The sequence below is a fragment of the Erpetoichthys calabaricus genome, chromosome 10 (genome assembly GCF_900747795.2).
Source record: "Erpetoichthys calabaricus chromosome 10, fErpCal1.3, whole genome shotgun sequence".
Lineage (NCBI taxonomy): Eukaryota > Metazoa > Chordata > Cladistia > Polypteriformes > Polypteridae > Erpetoichthys > Erpetoichthys calabaricus.
Window position 1 is genome coordinate 149,152,814 of NC_041403.2, and position 26,996 is coordinate 149,179,809.

At 39.9% G+C, this 26,996-nt stretch overlaps 1 protein-coding gene across 1 annotated transcript; it reads left to right on the forward strand.

Moving 5' to 3' along the window:
* Positions 1 to 1,498: 1,498 nt before the first annotated feature.
* LOC127529352 (uncharacterized) lies at positions 1,499 to 26,329 on the forward strand. Its single transcript, XM_051932597.1, has 3 exons — positions 1,499 to 1,778; positions 18,227 to 18,532; positions 26,018 to 26,329. The coding sequence occupies exons 1-3, from the start codon at positions 1,545 to 1,547 to the stop codon at positions 26,129 to 26,131; spliced, it is 654 nt and encodes a 217-aa protein (XP_051788557.1). The 5' UTR covers positions 1,499 to 1,544; the 3' UTR covers positions 26,132 to 26,329.
* Positions 26,330 to 26,996: the final 667 nt, after the last annotated feature.

Consider the following 26,996-nt stretch of genomic DNA (forward strand, 5'->3'; position numbering starts at 1 on the left):
AATTTTTTCATTTCAACAGATGGTGCATTACAAACATTATAACAATAATAATAATAATAATAATAATAATAATAATAATAATAATAATAATAATAATTACAGGCAATCCCACCACTTGGAATATATCATATGCTAAGAAAGGCACCATTCATTAAACAGGCTTCTGTTTCATTCTAACCCTAGGCCTAAGGAATGGACCCGCTATTATGTTGTATTTATGGCATGAACTGAAATGGACTAATAATAATAATAATATTAAGAGGAAGAATCGTCTGGCATGTTTCTTGAGAAAACTGAGGACCTGTGCAAATGTGTTTACTCAAAATTACCAAAATTCTGCAGCTTTAGTTTGCTTCATGGGATCATGGCAATAATATGACACATTGTGATGATTCCACAGGCAAAACATCTACATTTTTAAAACCTTTAGTAAAGATTCAAAGTAAAACAGTTCACACAAAGATAGAAAAAAGTTGGTATTGCAAAGTATAGAAACGTTCTGGTTTAAAGAAATTTCAGTTTATGGTTTTATCTTGATTAATTTCTCTAAGTTTGCTCATACAGTCGAACCACATCTAAGCGGTCAGAAAACAGTATGCCAACACGTTTACAAAAATGCAGATGGATCTATCAGTCCATGCTAGCAAGGGGACTAATTCCAAACTGACTCCGTTAACACGCTGTACAGATATAGCCAAGAAAGTTCTATTTCACGTTAACGACAAGGGGTAAAGGCAGTACCGTAATCTGTAGCTATGAAAGAAAATTCAGTACGATTTTCTATGAGTTTAACTTAAGGCAATAACTTTCTAAGATTTACAACCCGAGAGACATTTGTTTTTTGTTTTGTTTTTTAAAGCGCCCCTCGGTGAGCCGGTGAGCGCATTCAGTATTATTAGAGGGTTTTTTTTGCCCGGTGTCCCCTCGGTGTGAATATCGCGACAAAATAAATTCGTTGGCAGAGAGCCGTTACCAGAATGACATGATTCTCTGACGAGCGGTGGGTCAGCAGATATACAGGCAGCCCGGTAAAATGCTGTAACAAACCCATTATGTTTAAGAGAGTAGCTCTGTTATTAATATTTTAAGGGGCAGACTCCAGATTGACATCGAGCCTGCAGTAGGTTTGGAAGATGGGTGGATGGAGTTCTTTTTCTTTCTTTCTTTCTTTCTTTCTTTCTTTCTTTCTTTCTTTCTTTCTTTCTTTCTTTCTTTCTTTCTTTCTTAAACTATTGCTGCGGACACACTTTTTCACGTATAGAATTAGCGGAAGGTTTGCCCGTTTTCTAATGGAATCTTCGTGTGTTTTAGTTCGATCCCGTGCCTCTTCATGCATGATGCTGTATTTTTTTCTCTTTCATAATACAACAAGTGACACATCTCGTAGGGAAACGCGATTTTCAGTCACACCGCTTAGGCTTTCGTGGACCGCCCTCTCTCCAAATTGTTCAGCTATTACCGAGAGTAAGAATGAAGCCAAGCGCTGCCCGACGGACCCTTTTTGGTTCCAGATGGCAGACCCTGTTGTCAATGATTAACTCTGGATGACCCAGTTAATTGGCCGAGTCATTCGTAGGAGGACAGGAGGAGGGTGTGGGAGACGGTCACATCTAGTCATCCGCTGTCCATGGAGACAGAAGATGGACGCGAAGTCGCTGACCGCCCTGTCCTCCCTATACAGGACAGACCCGCTGTACTCGCGCTGCGCGGCCGATCTCATGAGCGCATCGCACAAGGTGATTGGGGTCTTTCTGAAAGAACAGGCTGACCTGACTCAGGTAAGAGACCGGGGGACCTCCGGTAAATCGCGAGTAATAATTTGAAATACCAACAATCTGATCGAAAGTTTGTGCAGTGCGGTTTTCTGTAAAAAGACTCAGCCAGAGACACGGCAGGCAACCCGCATTATACTAAAGTCGTTATCACTGAAAAAATACGAGTCCAATTTTTAAGATGTACACATTTCAGTATTATGACAGGTTTCCATTAATCTGAATCAAGCAATATTATAATAATCTCCCCTCTGATTTATACAATATACAATTAGATAGATAGATAGATAGATAGATAGATAGATAGATAGATAGATAGATAGATAGATAGATAGATAGATAGATACTTTATTAATCCCAATGGGAAATGATTCATATAATAAAGAATCATATAATGCATAATACCTTAGAAAGATAGGTTGAACTTAATGTGATTTGTTTTCATTAGCTATGTTAATTTTATTACCGTTTCTGCATTTGAAGAAATATTTGGGTCCAACATGTAAGATTTAAATGTTAGAATGATATAAGAAACACCTAATAAAGTGCATCGTGTAATCTTAAAATACGTGTTTTCCTCTGATTTATACAACTGAAATTCTTTAGAAACGTAAATTTAAGTGAAGGATTTATATTAATCATAATACACTCCAAAACATATATCATTGAATTAACTTCTAACCATTAAATCAGACATTTCCATTCAATCAAAAATATTTCAATAGTTATTTATATGGCAATTATTACAAGCAGTTAAAAACGTTAAAGTCCATTTTGTTGCCCATTTTATTTTGAATGAGCCCACTCTTCTTTGAGCAGTTGGAAACAGATATTCAATATAATATTAATTTAGCATTTTTGACTTACTTCAGTATATATGACACAAAGAAAACATGCTTTTGTGATGGAGGGTGAGCAATAAACGTGTGTGTGTGTGTGTGTGCGTGTGTGTGCGTGCGTGTGTGTGTGCGTGTGTGCGTGCGTGTGTATACAAAAACAAAAAAATAATAACTGACCTTTCACACCTACCACAAAATTCGGAAAAAATCAATTTACTAAAAATCTTAATTTTTTTTTTCTAAATTTATAAGGGTGTTGGGATCCCTTGGACCACAATGCAACAAAAGGGGCGGACCTTTATGCAAATCTAGGGTAGGATAGTCGTGTTCTTAAAACGCGTTTGTTTGAAATAAAATCAATTCAGCTGTGTGTAGTGGAAATGGGTGAGTGCTTTGGAATATTAAAAAAGTGTTCATTTAAAAAGTAAGTAAAGAGAATAATCCCCCATGGCTGATTATGCTTCTGTTAAAAGATAAAAAAGAAAACAAAATGAATGGTTTTGTTTCAGCATGATTTAAGTGTGTTAATAGGACATCTTAAGAGAATTATGTCAGCATAACTTGAAAAAGCTTCAAAATGTCATAAATATGATTATTTTAATTTACAGTATATTAACTTGAATTAGAGAAATACGTGAATAGCTTTATCTAGCGCTTAAACTTTTGCACCTTAAGAGGACAAGTTTGAATGAATGTGGTAAAACACTTCAGATATCCAGCCAGCCAGATATCCGTCGCACCGCGCAGGCGCACTATGGCAGCACTTCACTTTAACAGAAAAGAAAATATTTGTGTAGCTTCTACAATTTTGTCTATTAAATTCTCCACTAATTATTTAATTTACTACCAAAAAATTAGATTTTTGTATACTACTTAATTGTAATGTGATGTGCATGGTTAAAAAGAATGAAAAGCATTTAACAAAGCTACAAATTTCTAACAAGCTGATGTGAACTGATTTCATAAGTATAAGATAATTGACTTAATGAGGGTGAAACCAAACAGTATTGCTTTGCACATATCAGAGTTAATGTCATACTCTGTTAAAGTTTAGCATTTTTAAATACATGTAATGTAAAATGTCTATTTACATGTTAACAAAGTCAAAGATCATTTTTCAAATGTTGAAGACGGGACCCAATGTGCTCCATTGACATCAACTCAGATATCATTTACCTGAAAAAAAACTCACAACAAGATAACACACCAAATTCATTTTAGATCTGATTATTCACCTCAAAACGTATAGGCAGGCAGCTAGAGGAGTCTTTAAAATATTAGGAAGAAATTAAAGATTAGGGAATCTCTTTTGGGTCTCAAACAAGTGGAGAACAATAGCATTGTGCCATTTGATATAAACGCCACGAAAGGCTGATTTTAGGGTCACTGATCGGCAACAAGAGTTTCCTTCTTTTCAGTTCAAACAATTGGCAGATCAACAAGGAGCTGGGATGAGCTAAAGAGACAAAGAGAGAATGTAAGGGCTGGAAGAAATGACACGTCATTAAATCAGGGTAGGTTAGCTGTAGTGGCATTTTCATTATTTTTCTTTGGATTTGAATCATTCCAGCCTGTTTCAGAAAACAAAAAGAAATCTGAAATGTTCAAAAAATGCTTTATTGGCTTATTTTTATATAGCCTTCCTATATTACAAGCTCTGGCTACAACAAGGGTGCTTGGCTTACTTTTGGTCATTTCTTATCATTTACTAAAGTGGTCTATCAGGGAAAAGTAGTGTTTCTTCCCAATGAAGAGGCGTATTTGCGAGAATTAAAAGATTTGTTGTTTGGTGAAAGTGAAATCCACATATGCGAGCGGCAGAAACGTGAAGTGGCTGGTGCGTAGCGCAGGCCAGGGGGGTTGGCAAGCGAAGTGAGCAGGGGGCAAAGCCCCCTAGTTTAAAAAAAGAGACATGTGAACGCATTACTTACACTGATGAATTTATCTAAACTTCATTTTGTCTTTCCAATGACAGCAGATAACAATAAGTTCCATCCATCCATCCCATCCATCCATCCATCCATCCATCCATCCATTATCCAACCCGCTATATCCTAACTACAGGGTCACGGGGGTCTGCTGGAGCCAATCCCAGCCAACACAGAGCTCAAGGCAGTATGACGATGCGGGTTCCACTCCATGCTCCCATCTCCCTTCTTGGAGCTTTGAACCCAACATCGTTGGTAATGTCACCGATGATCTAGGCAGTGAGGCACAACAAATGGAGCGAGGGGATGGTGCAAAAAGTGCAGAGAGCTTTTATTTAAAAACAAACAAAAAAAAAAGTGTCTAAATAAATAGTGCAGTGCTTCACAAATCCGTCATTAAATAAAAAATCCCTTAAAACAGAGGTGAATCCGTGGAGGTAGACAAAAATCTTTTAAAAACACCAACGAGGTTAAAACAATGGCTGGAAGCTGTCCTTTTAAAATCAGCCCGGTGCCTTTCTACTGGTGACTCCCCTGTTTCTCCCATCTAGGCTATGCACCAGGGGAACCACCCTACCTGCAGCTGACCTTCATTCTGCCTTCTGGTCTGGAGGCTTCAGTTCAGCTCTCCCTACACCGAGACTTGGCTCCCCCCAACTGTCAGGACGCACACGCTGGGGAATCCACCTCCCAAGCCTCCTGACTCTCGACTCTCGCTGTCGTCCGCAGCGAGCCATCCTTCTTCCGGTCACTCCCGCTCCTCACAATGCTCAGCGAGAGTGACCACTACCAACTGCCCTCGGTGTCAGCCAAACACTCTGCTAGGTCTCACTGTCCAGCTGCCTGCGAGCCTGCACTTGCTCTCTCGCACCGGCTATCCTCGCCCTGTGTTGTGATGTGAGATTTTGCATATAACCTGATAAATATTTTGTATGTCTTTATTTGTAATTTAGACAAATCAATGTAATTTAGTGCCCCCCAAATTAGGAATGGGTCTTTTTGAATTTTATGACAGAGTTGGGAGAGGATGTGCCTTAAACCAGTTTGGCGAGTGTTTCTCTGCTAAAGTCTTTCAACCCCTGCAAGAAAGCATAAAGACATATGGTCTTGGGGGTGGCAGGTTTTAAGATGTTTTATCCCCCCATTGGTCTGAAGTATGGCAGTTTGGAATTGACTTGGATCAGAAGCTTTTAAGTACCATGATGTCCTATTGGCTGTAAGGGTTGGACAGAGAATGTATAAATCTGCTTGTTCAACCACATTCTCTCTATCTTACTAACCAACATATGATGAAGAAGCATCTCTCTTACCAAACTGATGAAGACCATCACACCATGAACTGAAGAAGACAACACAATGGAGAGCACAACTCGGCAGCCATATTGGAACAGGCTTGCGGCCTGTTCTGAAGAAAGCTGAGCACCAATGGCGCTTTAACTAGAGACATTTTAAATAACAAGTCTGTGTGCCGCCTGAAACTACACATCACCATTTAATCAGGTTGTATGGTTGCCGATATTCAAATGTACTTTGCATATTGTTATTGTAAGAGCCAATTTTAGAAAGTTAAAGTTTTGAGTTAAACTCATATTAATGTTTGCTTTATTTGAATAGAACATAATTTCTTATATAGTCATAGACAATGGTATAGTCTTTTTCCCCCTTTAAGTTAGTAAGAGATAGAATCTTCTTGCTATAACTGAGATACAGTGAGATAATAAACTCAGTTGTTGTTTAGAACAGGTCCCTGTAAAGAGGGACTTGATTAACCCATTTAAGTTTAGAAATGGGATAAGCATACAGTTTTCTGACCGTTTTGAAATGGTTCAGAAATTATAAGAAATTAATAATGATTTAAGTTGTAACAAGATTAAGATCAGAACTACATTTTTCTTATTATCATTTTTTCCTTTTTTTTTGCTATTTTAATTTTTCTTCCTTTTATTTTGTGTGAACTGTTTTACTTTAAAATTTAACTAAACTTTTAAAAAAACAAAGATATTTTGTCTGTGGAATCATTTCTGCGCGTCAGGCCTTTGCTGAATCCCATTTTTTGAGTTTGAGCTGCAGAATTTTAGAAACTTTGGGAAAAACGCAGCTACATTTTCTATTTATGAATATTATCAATAATACATTATTTTATGTGTAACTTAACTCCTGCTTGTCTTTTTACTACACCTAATTGCCTATAGATATAGAAGGGAAGGTGGAGATAAGTTATATACTATAATACCTTATAAACAGTGGTACGTCAGTGAGATTAGGCATTCTGACAAAGGTAACATATTAATAATACAATAGGGGAACGTAGAGCAATATATTACTCTACCAAGACAAAACACCCTGCTTTCAGCCTTCTTCTCCTGCAACCTCCGATTGTCTTTTCTTTCTCTCATTCATCTTCCCCCTCTAGCCGCCTCGCGCTTCTATTTATCACAGGGATATGGATCAGCTGTGGTAATCAGAATCTCCTGGGAACAACTACAGATGCGGACGACTCCTCACCTGTGCACTTAAGCGAGGATCGCCCGCATCATGAACTTCCCTGGGAACCGTTCAGCCACACACACCAAGCCCCCTCACTAAGCCGTGAGTGCGGCGATTATTTATTTTTAAAAAAGTGGCCTTTTTGATGTGAGCTGTGGATCCACTACACCACAGGCAGGAAACAAACCCCAGACAGGGCGCCAGCCCACCACAGGGCACACACACACACACTAGGGACAATTTAGGATCACTAATGCACCAAACCTGCATGTCTTTGGACTGAGGGAGGAAAGCCACGCAGACACGGGGAGACCATGCAAACTCCACGCAGGGAGGACACGGGAAACGAACCCAGGTCTCCTAACTGCGAGGCAGCAGCACTACCACTATGCCACCTAACAATAAGTTAATCAGTAATATATGTAACAAATAAAATAAATTTAATGTAACTCATTTAAGTGTTAAATGTTTTGTGTTGGGCTAGGGGTTTGTTACAGTAAATTGTAATAACTTCTCACCTCCATGCCAAATGGATCATTCTGTCTCTCTCTGTGTGTTACCTACAGTACTCCTTTTATCATCCTCTGCCTTTAGTTTCTCTCTCCACTTGATTTCTTGAATTATCTCACCTCCCTGCTTTGGCCAGAAAGTCCTTTTAAATCTGAGGCTTCTTCAAGGATCATCCTTGTAGTCTCTTCTGGGTTTAGGAAAGATCTTTGCACAACTTCAGTAGCCATCTATCTCCCACTACTGGCCCTTGGAGTCCTTGCTATCCTTGGCTCCAAAACGTTTTAATTAAAGGATAAGAGCCTGTACGTCTGTCTGTGTGTCTGACTGGTTGTGTCCCACCACAATATGGCACATCACAAACATTTTTAGTAATAAAACAAACTGCATTTGTCCTTAATGTTAACACTACTTTACGAATCCCCTGCCAAATTGCATATAACAGAGATGTACGCATTGTGCACTGCAAGCATTAATACTGAGGTTTATGTTGATTGCTTAGATTTCAACCCGCCTTAGACGATTAGCACATCTAGTTTACTATTAAAGGGTCAGGCCACCTCCAAGTAACCTGCCTGGCACAGCACAAAGCACGGGGCTCATACATTTTATAGAGGACCTCTTTGCTGTCACTTGCTGGACTGGTGAACTCTTATTAGGCATGTCTGCATAAAACGTAAAAACCTGTTGTTGTCATTTTTGTTCATCTGCCTGTCTTTATTAAACAACTCACTTTCCAGTAGAACCAATTTCACTGAAATTTGGTCTCCATGATCTTCACAGGTTGCTTTTGGTGCAGATATCTCCAATATAGTGAATCGTACATATTTTTTAATTTCCAACAACTCCCATATAAAAATACCTTCAGATTTTTGAAATCGTCTGTCTTAAAAACAAAGAAAGATTCTGTACCAACTCAATTACCGATTAATTCACTTTTTCATATTTACCTTGAAAGGCCTGAGGTCAACTTCATCTTTTACATGTTTGCCTGCTTCTCTTGATGGCAAAGTAAGTCCCCTGCCCAAATTATTCAAACGCTTACAGAGTCGTCCATGCCTGACAAAGCGTCTGCAGGCACATGAGTAGACTTCAGAAGATTCAGACTCAAACAAAAATTTTATTTTTAAAAATTGTGAACTACAATTAGCCATAGGCTGTCAACAATCAACAACTAACAATCGTACATCAATCAATGCACATTTTAAATCACTTTAGTTGGCATCTGCTGCCTATGAAAGCTGTTTCAAACACCCTGCACTACTTGATATTGTAAAATGGTATTAAAAATGGAATTATGTTTTAATCTATTGTTTGTCATTTCTGAATATGACTCATTGCAAAAATATTTAGTACATGAAAATGACAGGAAGTAAATAAATAAAAATGAGATTTCTCCTACTTTCAAAACAGTTAACTATGACCCTGAATTACGGCTGAGTGTTGCTCTATGTGTACATTTTCTAACTTGTTTTATATGTCCTTCTGTTCTCCATTACCTTTCTCCTAATTCTGTAGTGATAAATGCCAGGACCTTCTCTACCACAGTCATCTATCTGTTACTGACATGGCAATTAATGTGTGTCGTTCCTGTCAGAGTCTGTCATATGTTATGTGTGCGCTGTAGTGCCCTCCGCAGCATGTCGTTCCTTTTCTATCCAACAACCTCACTGCACTAATCATTAAATGAAATTAAAGGAAATGTGACATCCATTAGACCTGGATGGTAAGTGGGTGTTAGTCGTATGAATTTAAATGGAGAGAATTAATCATTCACAAAGAAAAACGCAAAAGGTTTGTTTGTCAAAATTCTACAAATATTGCATTGGTTACAAGCGCTAGTTTTTCCAGCTACAATGTTGTCCTGTTATATCCTGATTTTTCCTGCTGGAATGTCCTGGTCTGAATCTAACACAATGACATACTTGAATTTGTTCTCACAAATTCTACAGTTTCCTACAGTATCTACTATAACTTGATTTCCTGAAGGTTTATTCTGAGTTTCAGAGGGCTGCCAATAAGATACCATATAAACATTTAGTGATTAGACCAAAGCAAATGGGAAATCAAGTAGTGTAGGTGGGTACAAAATTGATTTAAAACACCAGAAACAAAGTGTTATGGTGAGGGGAACTGTTTTAGAATTCGGTGATGTTAAAAGTGGTGTCCCTCAGAGATCAGTGTTGTGGTTGCAGCTCTTTTTAACAAAAATGATCTGGACAAGAATATCTCTCTATTATATAAAAAAAATCTTGGGTTGAGACGTGATTTTCTCTGAGACACTTTAACGTCCCGCGAGATAAAAAGGACAGCTGCAGTTTTAAATGTTTAAAGCGCTGTGCGACATGTAGATCACGTAGCACGGCACAAGCAGGGGCAGCAGCAAACCAGCTGATTGAGCACAGAGGAGGTAAAAAAAATGTAGATAGATAGATAGATAGATAGATAGATAGATAGATAGATAGATAGATAGATAGATAGATAGATAGATAGATAGATAGATAGATAGATAGATAGATAGATAGATAGATAGATAGATAGATAGATAGATAGATAGATACTTTTTTAATCCCAAGAGGAAATTCACATACTCCAGCAGCAGCATACTGATAAAGACAATATTAAATTAAAGAGTGATAACAATGCAGGTATACAGACAGACAATAACTTTGAATAATGTTAACGTTTACCCCCCGCCCCGGGTGAAATTGAAGAGTCGCATAGTGTGGGGGAGGAACAATGTCCTCAGTCTGTCAGTGGAGCAGGACGGTGACAGCAGTCTGTCGCTGAAGCTGCTCCTCTGTCTGGAGATGATACTATTTAGTGGATGCAGTGGATTCTCCATGATTGACAGAAGCCTGCTCAGCACCCGTCACTCTGCCACAGATGTCAAACTGTCCAGCTCCATGCGTACAATAGAGTCTGCCTTCCTCACCAGTTTGTCCAGGTGTGAGGCGTCTCTCTTCTTTATGCTGCCTCCCCAGCACACCACCGCGTAGAAGAGGACGCTCACCACAACTGTCTGGTAGAACATCTGCAGCATCTTATTGCAGATGATGAAGTACGCCAGCCTTCTAAGGAAGTACAGTCGGCTCTGGCCTTTCTTACACAGAGCCGACAATCAGTATTGGCAGTCCAGTCCAATTTATCATCCAACTGCACTCCCAGGTATTTATAGGTCTGCACCTCTGATGATCACAGGGTCCATGAGGGGCCTGGGCATCCTAAAATCCACCACCAGCTCTTTGGTTTTGCTGGTGTTCAGGTGTAGGTGGTTTGAGTCGCACCATTTAACAAAGACCTTGATTAGGTTCCTGTACTCCTCCTCCTGCCCACTCCTGATGCAGTCCACGATAGCAGTGTCGTCAGCGAACTTTTGCACGTGGCAGGACTCTGAGTTGTATTGGAAAGTATTTCTTTCCCATTGTATCACCGTTTAAGAGGGGGTTTCGGAGGAGCGACCACATCTCCTTAGCATGTGTTCAGCCCCACTTCTTCACAACGCGAGAGGCAGAGACGCGAAGTGGCTGGTGCATAGCGCACCCTTTGGTGAAGGAGGTGGGCAAGCAAAGCGAGCAGGGGGCAAAGCCTCTTAGTCTCAATATATAAATATTAGGGCGGGGGATCAATTAAAATTTATTAACTAATTAATCGCATAAAGGTTTGCAATTAATCATGATTAGTCATATCTAACATTAAAACATACAATTATAAAATCTTATATATAATTCGCCAGCTCACTCACTCACTCACTCACTCACTCACTCACTCACTCACTCACTCACTCACTCACTCACTCACTCTCTCTCACTCACTCACTCACTCACTCACTCACTCACTCACTCACTCACTCACTCACTCACTCACTCACTCACTCACTCACTCACTCACTCACTCACTCACTCACGTCTGTCCAAAGCCGAATGCGCAGTCACCTTCTGCACAGCTGCCCGAAAAACCTTACGAAGCCGACATTGCGGCAGGCGGTGGATTTACGGCCGCGAAAATTTAAAGAGAAAGGCTACTTCGACCAACATCCAACCCCAACATCGCGGCAGGCGGCGGATTTACGGCTGCAAAAATTCAAAGAGAAAGGCGACTTTGATTAAAGCTCTAGAGACGTGAAAGGCGATTTCGACTACAGCTCGAGGCCTAATTATGCATTCATTCAATACACCTATATCAGGTTTGTGGTGCTTATACTTATTACTATTCCACTCGTGCCTGTATCATCTTACGTTGTCGAAACGGGCTCTTTGTCTAGTTAATACATAAATCGTGAAGTAAATGCACACTAAATCACAAATTTAATATGCTGTAGAATCGACACAAATGAGTTTAACTCTTTTAGGGCGGATGTCGACTAAAGTCAACATTCAAGGGCAGGGGGTGAAAAAAACATGGAAATGTTGATAAAACGTACCATTATGTTACAGGTAGACCCTCTTTGCTAGATTAACTGTTAGACTCGTTGACTTGACGTTGAATCCCTGCATGTGCGTGAGAGCAAGAGAGCGAAGCAAATGGGATTTGCGCATTATTGCTGAATTAGACTCTGACTTATCGAACTCCGATTTTGATGCAAAAAATATGGTCATCAAAAACCAAAGACCAGTACCTGCATCAGCTGACTGGTCCCCAGCTGATTGTAGTGCTTAACACACTCGTGTTGCTGATGCACCTTATGGCAACATTTGCCTACACTACACAGGCATAGATTCGTGGGAGGCAAGCTGGCAACTAGAATCTATCAAACAACACAGCACGCTAGCGGATATTACGGATTACCAGCCACTGAACTACTTCAAGCTGTTTTTTCCTTTCAGAAAGTGCCTTACAGCTTATGAGTGATGAGACAAACTGGTATGTAATAAGAAGTATGTGAATTTAAATACTGTAGGTGCTCAAGGAACATAAAGCAGCATGACATTTATCATAAATAAGTATTTTATGTTGATTTATGTGTGAATCCATTGCTTTGTGTGCTTTTCAGAAAACTGAGTTTTTTGGAAAAATATTCAGCCCTGGGACAAAAGAAAAAAAAATTGCCCAAAAGAGTTAAATGAAAAATGAATGACATAGTTTAAACTTAAACATTGACCTTAAGCCTGAACTTTTAACAAAATACTACTTGAGCAATTACGACCATGAATTTGAATGTCTTCCTTAAAGGCAAGTTGGAAAGAAGGCAATAAGAAAACGAGGCCATCGTATTAATTAGATAGATAGATAGATAGATAGATAGATAGATAGATAGATAGATAGATAGATAGATAGATAGATAGATAGATAGATAGATAGATAGATAGATAGATAGATAGATAGATAGATAGATAGATAGATAGATAGATAGATAGATAGATAGATAGATAGATAGATAGATAGATAGATAGATAGATACTTTATTAATCCCAATGGGAAATTCACATTCTCCAGCAGCAGCATAATGATACAATAAATAATTTTAAATTAAAGAATGATAATGCAGGTGAAAAACAGACAATAACTTTGTATAATGTTAAATGTTAACGTTTACCCCCCCCCGGGTGGAATTGAAGAGTCGCATAGTTTGGGGGAGGAACGATCTCCTCAGTCTGTCAGTGGAGCAGGACGGTGACAGCACTCGGTCGCTGAAGCTGCTCTTCTGTCTGGAGATGATACTGTTTAGTGGATGCAGTGGATTCTCCATAATTGATAGGAGCCTGCTGAGCGCCCTTCGCTCTGCCACAGATGTTAAACTGTACAGCTCCATGCCAACAATAGAGCCTGCCTTCCTCACCAGTTTGTCCAGGCGTGAGGCGTCTTTCCTCTTAATGCTGCCTCCCCAGCACACCACCGCGTAGAAGAGGGCGCTCACCACAGCTGTCTGATAGAACATCTGCAGCATCTTATTGCAGATGTTGAAGGACGCCACCCTTCTAAGGAAGTATAGTCGGCTCTGTCCTTTCTTGCACAGCGCATCAGTATTGGCAGTCCAGTCTAATTTATCATCCAGCTGCACTCCCAGATATTTATAGGTCTGCACCATCTGCACACAGTCACCTTTGATGATCACGGGGTCTATGAGGGGTCTGGGCCTCCTAAAATCCACCACCAGCTCCTTGGTTTTGCTGGTGTTCAGTTGTAGGTGGTTTGAGTCGCACCATTTAACAAAGTCATTGATTAGGTCCCTATACTCATCCTCCAGCCCATTCCTGATGCAGCCCACGATAGCAGTGTCATCAGCAAACTTTTGCACATGGCAGGACTCCGAGTTGTATTGGAAGTCCGATGTATATAGGCTGAACAGGACCGGAGAAAGTACAGTCCCTTGTGGTGCTCCTGTGTTGCTGACCACAATGTCAGACGTGCAGTTCCCAAGACGCACATACTGAGGTCTGTCTTTAAGATAGTCCACGATCCATGCCACTAGGTATGAATCTACGCCCATCTCTGTCAGCTTGTCCCTAAGGAGCAGATGTTGGATTGTGTTGAAGGCGCTAGAGAAGTCTAGAAACATAATTCTTACAGCACCACTGCCTCTGTCCAAGTGGGAGAGTGATCGGTGTAGCATATTGATGATGGCATCCTCCGCTCCCACCTTCTCCTGATATGCAAACTGCAGAGGGTCAAGGGTTTTGTTGAACCTGTGGCCTAAGGTGGTGAAGCAGCATGGTCTTCATCACATGTGATGTCAGAGCAACAGGCCGAAAGTCATTCAGCTCACTAGGACATGATACCTTTGGGACTGGGGTGATACAAGATGTTTTCCAAAGCATTGGGACTCTCCCCTGTTCCAGGCTCAGGTTGAAGATGCGCTGTAGATAACCCCCCAGCTCCGATGCACAGACCTTCAGCAGTCGTGGCGATACTCCATCTGGACCCGCTGCTTTGCTGGCACGAAGTCTCCTCAGCTCTCTGCTCACTTGCGCTGTTGTAATTATGGGTGGGGATGTCTCTCCTATGCTGGTATCAGCAGAAGGATGTGTGGAGGGTGCAGTACTCTGAGGTGAGAGTGAGAGTGGGTTAGGGTGGTCAAACCTGTTAAAGAAGTTGTTCATTTGGTTTGCTCTCTTCACGTCTCTCTCGATAGTGGTACCCCGCTTCGAGCTGCAGCCAGTGATGATCTTCATCCCATCCCACATTTCCTTCATGCTGTTATTCTGCAACTTCTACTCCAGCTTTCTCCTGTACTGCTCTTTCGCCGCCCTGAGCTGGACTCGGAGTTCCTTCTGCATCTCTCCCCTTCATTCATTGGTCAAGAGTCCTCTCTTCAATTCAGACACACAGTTTTATGGAAAAGACATCTTCCCTGTTTATGATGTACGCTCAAGTATTAACATTTTAGAAAAATTCCACACATTTTACATGATTTGGGCATACAAGTGGATAATAGACATGTTTTCCATGGGCATTATTGACATCATTTTCTGTTTGACTGAATTGATCACCATTTGTGTTCCATGCCAACGTCATTAACGGTTTCCGCTTGTTCAGCACAAAAACAAGAGATTCAAATTTCTACTCAGCCCCAGGTACAAACTACATGGGGTAAGTAACATATAAACAAAATATAATTTTTGGGTGGAGTATTTCTTTAGGTTTGCAGAAGCTTCCACACTAGGCAGAAGGGCAGATAATGTAGAAGCAGATAAATTGTTACAGAATGATTTGGATAGCAGACTGGCATGTGCCATGAAATTTAATATAAGTGAATGTAAAGTTTTACACATAGGATGTAAAAATGCTAGATTTGAATACAAAATGTCAGGTCTGAAACTTAAAATTATTGCTCATGAGAAGGCCCTGGTAGTCATAGTGGACTTGTCGCTATCAACATCCAAAACATGGGCAGGAGTGATGAAGAAGGCTAATAGGAGGTGTCACAAAAAAGGTTTGGGGCAGCCACCAGCATATTGTGCCCTGGCTGCAAAAGGGTAATTCGTATTGAGTTCTTTACAGGTTTGAATCCAAAAACAAGAACTGAGTTAAAGATTGTAAATATGGCGGCTTTAAAGACCATGACAGGAAGTGATGTAATCGGGACCAGAACTGGAAGTGACATCATCCATGGGGCCGGAAACCATGCGGGATTTCCCACGGATGGTCTGCAGAGGATTGAGAGAGAAAGTCAGTGCAGCTCGCCACCCACTGGTCTGACACGAACTACAGTAATCCCTCCTCCATCGTGGGGGTTGCGTTCCAGAGCCACCCGCGAAATAAGAAAATCCGCGAAGTAGAAACCATATGTTTATATGGTTATTTTTATATATTTTAAGTCCTTATAAACTCTCCCACATGGTTTATAAATATTCCCCGTACAGTTATACAGCATAAACCCTTTATATTCTCTTAGTTATTAGGTAAGATTCGTTGAAATTATGTCACAGTTTATATACTACACACAAATATACATATCGTATATCATTGAGGTGTTTTATTTAATACGTAATACAGTTTTAAACATATTGTAATTGAGTAGGTAATATAAAAATACGTGAAAAATCTATAACATGTAAATGCTGTACATAAAACCAAAATGTTATTTTAAAGATACTGTAGAGCAGGGGTAGGCAACGTCGGTCCTGCAGTGCCACAGTATGTGCAGGTTTTTGTTCCAACCCAGTTCCTTAACGAGAACTCAATTATTGCTGATGAAGCACATATTGCTTAAGTGACATTTTAATGCTTCATTTTAGTGGTCTCGCTTGTTAAGGTTCTCCATTAGCAATAAGATGTAAAAGACAAAGCAGCCAGCAGTTCTCCAGCTAGCTTCTTTCCAATTACATCTGTGTGTGTTCATCATGCACGGTTTGATTTAATAAAACACTTAATAGAAAAATGTGACAGACTGAAAATGATCTGTTTTAGGCTTCAAATCATTTGGATGATATCCTTGGAAAGGAAAAAAATCTACGATATAAAAGTCTTACATTGCACAGACTAACAAGCCATAAAATTAAATAAGGTCTGAGATTGGCAATGATTGGTTTCTAATTAAGGAATTGGGTTGGAATGAAAACCTGTAGCCACTGCGGCTCACCAGGACCGACATTGCCTACCCCTGTTTTACATCTTATTGCTAATAAGGAGCAATTAAAACACTGAATGCAGCAGTTTAAGATTGAAATAAGCAATTAAGGTTGGAGAACCTTAACAAGCGAGACCACTAAAATGAAGCATTAAAATGTCACTTAAGCAATATGTGCTTCATCAGCAATAATTGAGTTCTCGTTAAGGAACTGGGTTGGAACAAAAACCTGCACATACTGTGGCACTCCAGGACCGACGTTGCCTACCCCTGCTGTAGAGCGTCTCCGATATCACATTTGTTACAGCCATTACGATAGACAGGCCACCGGCAACAAATACCAACAATGCAAGGAAAAAATTGTATAAAATGTGTGCACAGTTACAATAAATGTACATACATGTACTAAGTACATAGAAAAATAGTTTTGGGTACTCACCAACTTGTCAGATAACGATGACATTTACTGCACTGTCACAGCTGTTCTAAAGGAGCCTCTTCAGGCGACTGTGTAGCACCGCCGTCGTCTTCTTCCACTGAAGGCGTACTAGGCAGTGTTTTGCGTGTAAGGAACATCGTGATGGGCAGTTGCTTGCGCTGCTTTTTCATTTGTGTAAAGAGGTTCCTATATACTTCCGTGGCGCCGTCAAGAGCATTTTAAATTGCAAAGAACGAATCATTTGCGGGTCCCATTCTTCAACTGATGTTTGGAGATCTTTTGCCATTCGTAGAATGGTCGCGAGACGCTCCAGATTTAGCACAGCACCCAGGAGCTTAGCCGCGTGCTCTGATTGGGTAGCTTCTCAGCCATCCGCCAATAGCGTCCCTTGTTTGAATTCAAATGCGTCCCTTGTTTGAATTCAAATGGGCAAATCAACTGAGGAAGCACACGTACTGTAGACCGCAGACATCCGCGAAGCAGTGAAAAATCCGCAATATATATTCACATATGCTTACATTTAAAATCCGCGATGGAGTGAAGCCGTGAAAGACGAAGCGCGATATAGTGAGGGATCACTGTACTATTATTCAGGCCCTTTAGCTGCCTCTGTCTCGCACATGTGTAACAGAGGTTATGTTATATACAGTATATCATGATGTGTGGAGTACAAGTCAAAGGAGATTGTCTTTAAACTTCAGAGCTCACTAGTAAGGAAGCACCTGGAGTACTGTGTAATGTTTTGGTCTCCAGGCTACAAAAAACACATAGCAGCACAAGAGATATTCCGGAGAAGAGTGACTTGGTTGATTCCAGGATTCAGAAGTATAAACTATGAGGACAGATTGAAGGAGCTGAACCTTTACAGTTTAGGAAAATAGGTATTAATAGATAATATGACTAAAGTGCTTAAAATAATGAAAGGAGCTAGTATAGGCTGTTACTTTAAAAATAAATTATTGAAAAAGAACCCAAATATATAGTTGGAAACTTGTTAACAACAGATTTCACACCAATGTTAGAAAGTCCGTCCTCACGCAAAGAACCACAGAAGTGAAGAACCAAACAGTGTGGTGAAGAGGTGGACTCTAGGGACCTTCCAATCTCAACCTGATGTTATTTTAGACCATCTACGAATGGGATCAATGAGCTTGTTGCACTGACTAGCCTGTTCTTGCTATTGTTCTGATGCTCTAATGTTCTGATGTACTTGTCTCAGCATAATCATGTTCTGATTTACCCAGACTTTAAAGAAACTGGAACACCAGAAGGTGACACGCATACGGCAACTCAACGAAGAGAAAAAACAGTTTGCTCAGCTTATGAGGAAGAGACTTGCCCCAGGAAAAATCTACGCCCAGGCACCGTGCTCGAGATCTGCCTTTTGTGCTGAGCGAACGGGGAGGAGTGTTTTCTCTGCTGCCCCAGACTTCTCCAGCAGTGGATACAAGAAAAGCCGTGGGAGCAGCTCAAAAAGTGTCCAATCAGATTTCCTTTCGCATTGTGGTTTTGGAAATAAATCATCAGATTCTTTGGTCAAGAAAATGACAGTAAGTTCATGAATAACCTTACAGATTATTTTAAATAACAGTTGTGTCAGTTATGGCACAGGGAATGCAATGTTCTGAAATTTCTGAACAAATTAAAATGATGTAATAGCTATAATTGTATTTTGCCAATGACATTTCTTCAGTTAAACAAATTAAAAAAATAAATAAATTGATCAATGTTTATGCGCATGATCCTGAACTGGACTAAGTAGTTTCAATAATTAATGGATGGATGGATGCAAAGCATTCCTAATAAATCCGGTGGACCCCTGAAAGCCTGACAATCAAAATAGTGTGGGGTCTCTGAAAGAATACATTTTTTAAACATTTGATAGTGTTTTCAATTGATCTGTCTATTATTTAGTGGGTTTGCTCTGAAATATCAATCATAACACTGTAATATTTAATCTCCTCTGGATGGCATCAGCTTCAGCAAACTCGTTAAAATTAGAGTCTGTTATTCATGAAAAGCTAATTTCATTTAGAAAGTTGTTCAAGTAAATTGTAGAGGGTATTGTTAAATATCAATTAAACAAATGCTCAGCATCCATCTCACCTGCATTTCAGAACGGGTGGTCCACATAAAGCTAAGCTTGTCTGGGCCCAGCTAGTACTTGGATGGGAGACCAACTATGAAAAGCTTGGGTTACTGCTGGAAAAGGTATTGGTGAGGCCAGCAGGGAGCGCTTATCGTGTGGTCTGTGTTGGTTCCAGTATAATGGAAAAAAAATGGTGCCGTCCTTTAGATGAGACATAAAACCGAGGTTCTGGCTGTCTGTGGTCATAAATGATCCCTGGGCATCTTTTGAAAAGTGCAGAGTGTTTCCTAACGTTCTGGCTAAACTGGCCACCACGGCCTTGTCCATTCTCACTCTCTAATGATCCCCTGTCTCTTACTGGCTGTCTCTCTCACTCCTTCACTACTTAATACAACAACAACATTTATCTCTATAGCACATTTTCATACAAATGATGTGGCTCAAAGTGCTTTACAAGATGAAAAAAGAAAAATATTAAAATAAGATTAGGCAATACTAAGTAATAAAGAATAAAGTGAGGTCCAATGGCCAGGAGGGCAGAAAAGACAAAAGAGAAACAAAATCTGCAGGGGTTCCAAAGCTACAAGACCACCCAGCCCCCACTGGGCATTCTACCCAACATAAATGATCTCAGTCAGTCCTTATGGTTTTCAGGCTTTACGTGGAAGAATTAGGCGATGATGGTCATGTGGACCTCTTGCCTTCAATCCATCAATGTAGGGACCACATGGTGGTTTGATCAGGTGGTTGTGGCACAGATCGGCACCACAGAAAAATGGAAAAAGAACAGCAGAGAAAGTAGGGCTTAGTATGGATTGTGGAGATATGATAAAAATTATCATCAAATGCATATACAGAACACCAGGGTTACACTAAAATGAAGCTATGAGAAAGCCATATTAAAATAATGGGTTTTTAGCAGTTTATTTAAAGTGCTCCACCGTATTAGCCTGGCGAATTTCTTTCGGTAAGCTATTGGAGATTTTAGGTGCATAACAGCAGAAGGCTGCCTCACCACTTCTTTATAAGTTTAGCTCTTGAAATTTTAAGCAGACACTCATTTGAAGATCTAAGTTTACGATTTGGAGAGGCATTCCGAAATATAGGATGGAGCAGAGTTTATTTAAGGCTTTGCAAACCATAAGCAGGATTTTTAAGTCAATTCTAAATGGCAACGGGTAACCAGTGTAATGACATCAAAACTGGCGTGATGTGCTCAGATTTTCTTTCCCAAGTTAAGATTCTGGCAGCTGCATTCTGCACTCATTGTAATCGATTGATGTCTTTTTTGGGTGATCCAGAGAGAAGTGCGTTACCGTAATCTAGTCAACTAAAAACAAAAGCGTGAACTCATTTTTCAGCATCTTGCAAAGTTATAAGGGATCTAATTTTTGCTATATTTCTTAAGTGAAAAAATGCCGTCCTAGTGACCGGATTACTATGTGATTTAAAATTTAGGTCAGAGTCAATAATTATCCTTATATTCTTTACCTCTGTCTTGACTTTTAAGCCTAATGGGTCAAGTTTATTCTTAATACCCTCAATATGTCCATTTTTACCAATCACTAAGATTTCTGTTTTCTCCCTATTTAGTTTGAGAAAATGACTACTCATCCAAACACAAGTAAGAGATTGGGTCAGTGAACCAAGAGAGTCGGGGTCATCTGGCGCTATTGATAAATACAGTTGTGTGTCGTCAGCATTGCTGTGATAGCTCATGTTATGCCTTGAGATAATCTGATCTAATGGAAGTATGGAGATTGAAAAGAGTAGAGGACCCAGGAGAAATCCTTGTGTAGCCAGTATGTGGTGTGATGGATGGCCGGCTACATATTCCGGCCCTCACCCCCAGGCCGCCAGGTGGAGCTCTCCCGACAGCATGGTCATTCCCCGAATTCCAGCAGGGCCTCATGGACTTTGTAGTTTATATGCACAGCCCTGCTGGATACCTTGGGGACCACCGGGAGTCGCTGTAGGGAGGCTCGTGGGCTTGTATGTGCCCTATAACCTGGAAGTACGTCCTGGTCACGTGAACAGGAGAAATGACGTACTTCCAGGTTGAAGAAAAGGACTTTTACCCTGACCAGGAAGTAATAAGGACCTGTGGATTGCTGGGCAGAAACACCTCCGGGTCAGGGGGTATAAAAGGACTCTGGGAAAGCCCAGACACTGAGCTGAGCTGGGAGGAAGGGTGGTGAAGTGTCTGGGAGAGGAGGATTGGTATTTTTGATTGGTTTGTTGATTATATGAATAGTGTGGAGTGGAGGGTGCTTTGTGCACGTTATTATAATTCAATAAATAATAATTGTACTTTTACCTGGTGTTTGGAGTGGTACCTGAGGGTTCAAGAGGTCGATAAATACCTCAACTGCTACAGTCGTTAGTTTACTGCAGTCACATCATTCCAGTGGATGCTACGTGTTGGAGAAGGTCGAAGTGGTTTACTGTCTATGTACAGTGCTTTGAGTAGTGAGAAAAGCACTACATAAATGTAATTATTTATTATTATTATTTATTATTATTATTAAGCAATGGGGCAAAATGGTAAATGAAAAAAAGTTGTTCTTGTTAATCTTTGTCCATTGCTATAATATATTAGTATTTTTTTATATAAATTTAATTTAAAAGGATAGTAAAGACATATTAATGTCATTAACCAGGGAAATACTTTATATGTGAAGCCCAATTCGGACAGGATTAGTTCTACACCAGGAGGTCTGGTAAAGTAATTATTGCCAGAGGACTTCTGTATTTCTTCTCCTGAACCTCTCTTCTCTTACCTTGACTTCTATCTAGCGGAGGTTATTCTGTCTAGGTACTTTCTCTGATAAATTAATCTTAGCCTCTTATTGTAAATGTCCAGACTCACTCTCTGTAAATGTCTGGAAATCCTGTCTTTAATGTTTCCTTACTTGAGCTTTCGGTGGCATGGGCCAAAGGATCTTCTGGCTCCAATCAAAAAGAAAGGTGGCAAGCTGGTGTGCATTTGGATGAGAGTTGGTTGGAAGGGGTCCACTACATATCGCTAATCACAATCCTTAATTTTCTCCTTTTCTTATTCCTCTCTCTGTCCTCTCTGGCCTGCTCTGTCTAAAATACTAAAAAGAGCAAAAACGCAAAAAAGGATTTGTCTTAAAAGGCAAACCTCGGCAAACAAGTCACAGAACAAAGTCCAGAAAATCTGAATCCTTTAAACAGAGTAAGAACAATGCAGAAACCAGTAAATCCAACCAAACCAATACTACTCGCAAACTCCACCAAAAATGAATGATCTCCACTCCCGAGTCTTCCCAGGAGACTGATATATCCGGAGGCAGGGTTCACCTTATGTGGCTCCACCCCCCAAGAACAAGGGACATAAGCACAAATATCAAGCAATATAATAAAAAAAAACACACATTAATCCATGACACATTTAATATTTCTCCGTGTGTGTGTGTGTGTTCATGGGGGCACCAGAAGTGCTAATGCCCAGGGGCACCATAAAGTCTTAATCCAGCCCTGTTCCTGGTATGTACCCAGTGTTGCTGGGATGGATCTACATCTTTTTAACCCTAAAATTACATTTAAGTGGTTACAGAAATTGTATTGTTGAAGTGGTACATTGATGTGTAGTCTAGTCACATATAGCGCAGCATGGTATAGTATATTTGTTCCTTGTTTCTATAGCTCGCAGTTGAAGTGACTCCCTAATGGTCACACGGTCACTCAGGGGTAATGGTTGATTTGGTCCTTGCCTTTTAATATTAAAAACATCCACTCTGCACTTTGCTAGAACAATATCTATATTCTACCATTACACCAAACCATGTTTTTAAACCGTTTGTCACACATTTTGTGCAATTCTGCCATTTAGTTATCCTGATGTGTGCTGTTTACTTCCAAAATACAAAGGGATATCCCCAAGACTGATTTGCTTTTCGCCCACAAACAGGTGTTTCCTATACATCAGCTGCCTTCCGGAAAAAAAAAAGATTTTATGTTTGTTTAATTTTTATGATGAGCTATGAAGTAGCAACCTTGATGCGGCTCACGCTGTCTAACAGCTGTGCATATACTTGCAGATCAGAGGTTTGTGTCAAAATGACAGATACAGTCAACAACACAGGTAACATACACAGATACAGTTAACAACTGTTTAGTATAATTAAGGCAGAGATCTTGGGAAGTGAAGAGTAGAATATAAAAAATATAAAAACTGTCAATTACTCAAAACACCAAGAGAGTGTCATGAAGTAAATGTTATTTTTTTGTCGGCAGAAATCCAGAAAGTGGTAAGTATTGTAACGACCCAATGGGAAGGAATGATGATGAAGAGACACCATTAATTGTTAAATGCTTTCTTTATTCTATGCAATGCTGGATGTTAAATCACCATCTTGAACTCCTGAGAGACGCCGCTGCCAGTGATTAAAAGGCTTCAGGCATCGGGCACCGTCTGGCACTGCAGAACCAATCACACAGTCTGTCCTGTCTGACCGCTCTACGAGGGTCTTCCCTAGGTAGCTGTCCTGATCCCTTTTTATATAACTCATCGATCTCCACTCTACCCCTTCCTCAGCTGCTGCATGGACCTCACATGCATGGTTTCCTCAGAGGTCCAGTGTTACAGTATTTTTAGTCTGGATGTCATTAAATTTCTGAACCCCACTGACGTCCCATTCACATAACAGTACACCCACATCCTGATTTTGAATTTTTTTTCTTCTGATGTCCAGTTTTCACAACATGAATAGTTTGTACTGTACATCCTGATGTAAGAATGCTGCACAATTGATCCAGTTTTCTCTGTTCATGTGAACCATTCTGAAATGACCTCAAAGCCACCGATTCAAACACTGGATGCTCTCAATGTGGTTTATGTTCACCTTTAAAGAACTTTGTTGTGTTCTTTGTTATATTTTACATCAGATTACATGCCGCAAGAAATTACATTTAGTGTTTATTGCAATATGAAAAGTAAAACAGTTATTATAACTCACAATAAAATTCTTACTCCATGTATCCTCCCATCCACAAGTAGCACATTGTAAAAGAATAGACAACAATGTCAAAGTTTTGGAGATCCACCCTGTTTAGTCAAAATAAGTTGTAGAGAGATCAGTCTTTACAAACAGGAGTTCAGAACGGAACTGAAGAAAAACAAAAATGGATGCCATGTATAGCAGGTAGACTGGAAATGATGTAATTGGGAGAATGGTATTCTGGGAACTGGAAGTGACATCAGAAGGAGGTGGGGTCTCGACAATCGTAAGAGGAAGTGATGGTGCTTCTCTCCTGACTACCGGAAGTGGCGTTAGATTGATGGCTCATCTGTTGGTCTGGAGGGAGAGAAGAAAAAGAGTTAGAGGACAGCGCCAACCCCTAGTCTGGCGGGAACATACGGTTATTCCAGCCCTTAAACTGTCTCCCAAGAGCACGTGTGTGACAACTTATAATAAAATTCAGCTAAATCAGTATAGTTGGGGAAGGGGCAGCAGACCTTCATTTTATATTTCTGTAATGTCTATAGGATGGAAAAAGTGCAAACAAGCTGTGTTGTGGATGGAGAATATTTAATCTCCACCATTGTCAACTGACCATAGTTCATCAATTAATTAATTAATGGACAGATGTTGTTGGTTTCCATTCATGTTTAATCAGTTTCTACAATGTTCTTTATGTGTTTTAACAAATCTGCATTTATATGTGTAGCAGTTCTGGATGTACTAACTTATTATAATCTATTAGCTGTGTAAACCCTGGTGTCCTAGAAACTACCAAAATCATCAGAAAAAAAATTGAAATGTAGAGATGTCAGGTAATTGAAAGGAATAACTCAGGATGTCTTTCTCCTAGGAGGTTTCATTTTGCCAACGTGCTCACATCGCTTATGCATTAGCGGCTAAGCAACTTTATCTTTCTTCAGTGGTTTCATTTTGCTTATGTGAACGCTTCACTTGTGTATTAGTGGCTAAGCGAGTTTCTTTTTCCTCGTAGATGGAGCCCTTACCCCGTCTCCACCTCTCACTTCCGGGCCAGACAAACAGACACACGCACTTCCACACGTAGACATTTATATATAAAATGCTTTAACTGAGAATTGTTCACAGCAGTCTGTGTTGTGTTGTATTGTATTGAATGTCCTGTATGATATTTCTGGCCTTCCTCATAAGCCTATTGTAAGAAATGTTATCTTGAGATGTTGGAGCTATTCCAGAAATAAGACATCAACTCTTTCAACTTTTGTCTCATCAATGTACGGTGCTCTGTGGTGTTCTCTCCTCTGCTATAGGTCTACAATCCTCTCCTCTTCTTACTGTCATTCAGTGGGAGATTGTTATCAGTTAAAGGAAATGTGAAATAAAAGGATGCAAAGTATTGACAGATTTTAGCCGACATCAATGCTTCCTTTTCACCTTGGGCACTTATCTAATCTATCTATCTATCTATCTATCTATCTATCTATCTATCTATCTATCTATCTATCTATCTATCTATCTATCTATCTATCTATCTATCTATCTATCTATCTGTCTGTCTGTCTGTCTGTCTGTCTGTCTGTCTGTCTGTCTGTCTGTCTGTCTGTCTGTCTATCTATCTATCTATCTATCTATCTATCTATCTATCTATCTATCTATCCTTCTAAAACAGGTAGTTGAATAATTTGAAAATATTTGCAATCGTTTGCCTAAAGTGTATCTTCAGAGCCTTCCCTTGGTATCAGCATGTCTATATCTCTCTTCTTTATTCTATTTTGATTTAGGGTGATTTTTTTAGTCAATCTGAAATTATTTCAAAACAGATAAAAATGTTGCCCATAACAAGTAATAGGAATTGTCATTTTGGTATCTCCATGAACACATTTCAACTTGAGTACGGTTGTATATTCTTCTATGATAAAAAAGGTTACTTAGAATATTTCAATAAAAGAATAATGATTCCCCTGTTTCTAATTTCTCTCTAGGTGTTGCCAGCTCACTCAGATACTTCCAGAGTAAAGTGTGTCTGTGAGTGTGGATGCCCCTGTAAGTTGATCCAAGAAAGTGCAAGCAGTCTACCTGCTCCAAAGCAGCTCTAGAAGACATTTTACAGATCTGTAATGTTAAAGACTATAAAAATATGATTATGTAAATTTATAATTCCTACATTAGCAGGAACAGTTTACAGGAATTCAATTTTGGTGCACATTAAAGTACAACTTACAAAGAAGAGGTTTGGTTTAAAGTAATGTGATCATTTGATGAGAATGAACCCAATAAAGCTTTGAGCTATTGAACTATCCTCTCCTTCGATCAAATATAAAGAACTTGTTGGGGCTTTTCTTTATTTAACAGCTGAGATCTCCCCTGCAGTGGCTTCAAGGTACATCCTTTATTCAACAGATCTGAAATCTGAGTTCTCAATGACAAATGCTAGATTCGATTCTTCTGATTTTTTTTGGCAGTTGGCAAACCAACATAAGGAACATTACTGCCACCTACTGACCTGGAGTGCGGAACAGAGACTCGGAAATGTACCCTAACCGTAAAGAAGAATGGGAAAAAACCCTCAAATAATATTAAAAAGTCAGATGCTTTTTTAAAAAAACTCATACATTTAAATATAATATATTTACAACAATGACCTAAAATACTTTTTATGGTAATTAACTCCATTGATTTCAATTAAGATAGTTCCTTGAATGTACTGCATACATTCTGTCCATATATATAGTGGTGGATGGCCGGGGTCCATGCCTGGCCTGGATGCCCTTTCGTTATATGTTCAGGGGGAGCAGCCATGGACGGTGCAATACCACCCCCTGAGGTTGGAGCGGTGCCTTGGTTTCCCGTAGGGCTCCATGGGAATTGGAGTTGGGTGCAGCCTTGTTGGGTCCCGCAGCCGCTGCCAGGGGGTGCTGCAGCTGGGACTCCTGAGCCCGTATGGGCAGCGTATTCACCACA

Bases quoted from the DNA above. Each gene is read 5' to 3' on its own strand.
- LOC127529352 (XM_051932597.1), top strand. From the start codon at position 1,545: ATGACCCAGTTAATTGGCCGAGTCATTCGTAGGAGGACAGGAGGAGGG. The intron at 1,779-18,226 runs GTAAGAGACCGG...TGATTTACCCAG, and splicing joins AACAGGCTGACCTGACTCAG to ACTTTAAAGAAACTGGAACA. The intron at 18,533-26,017 runs GTAAGTTCATGA...ATTTCTCTCTAG, and splicing joins CTTTGGTCAAGAAAATGACA to GTGTTGCCAGCTCACTCAGA.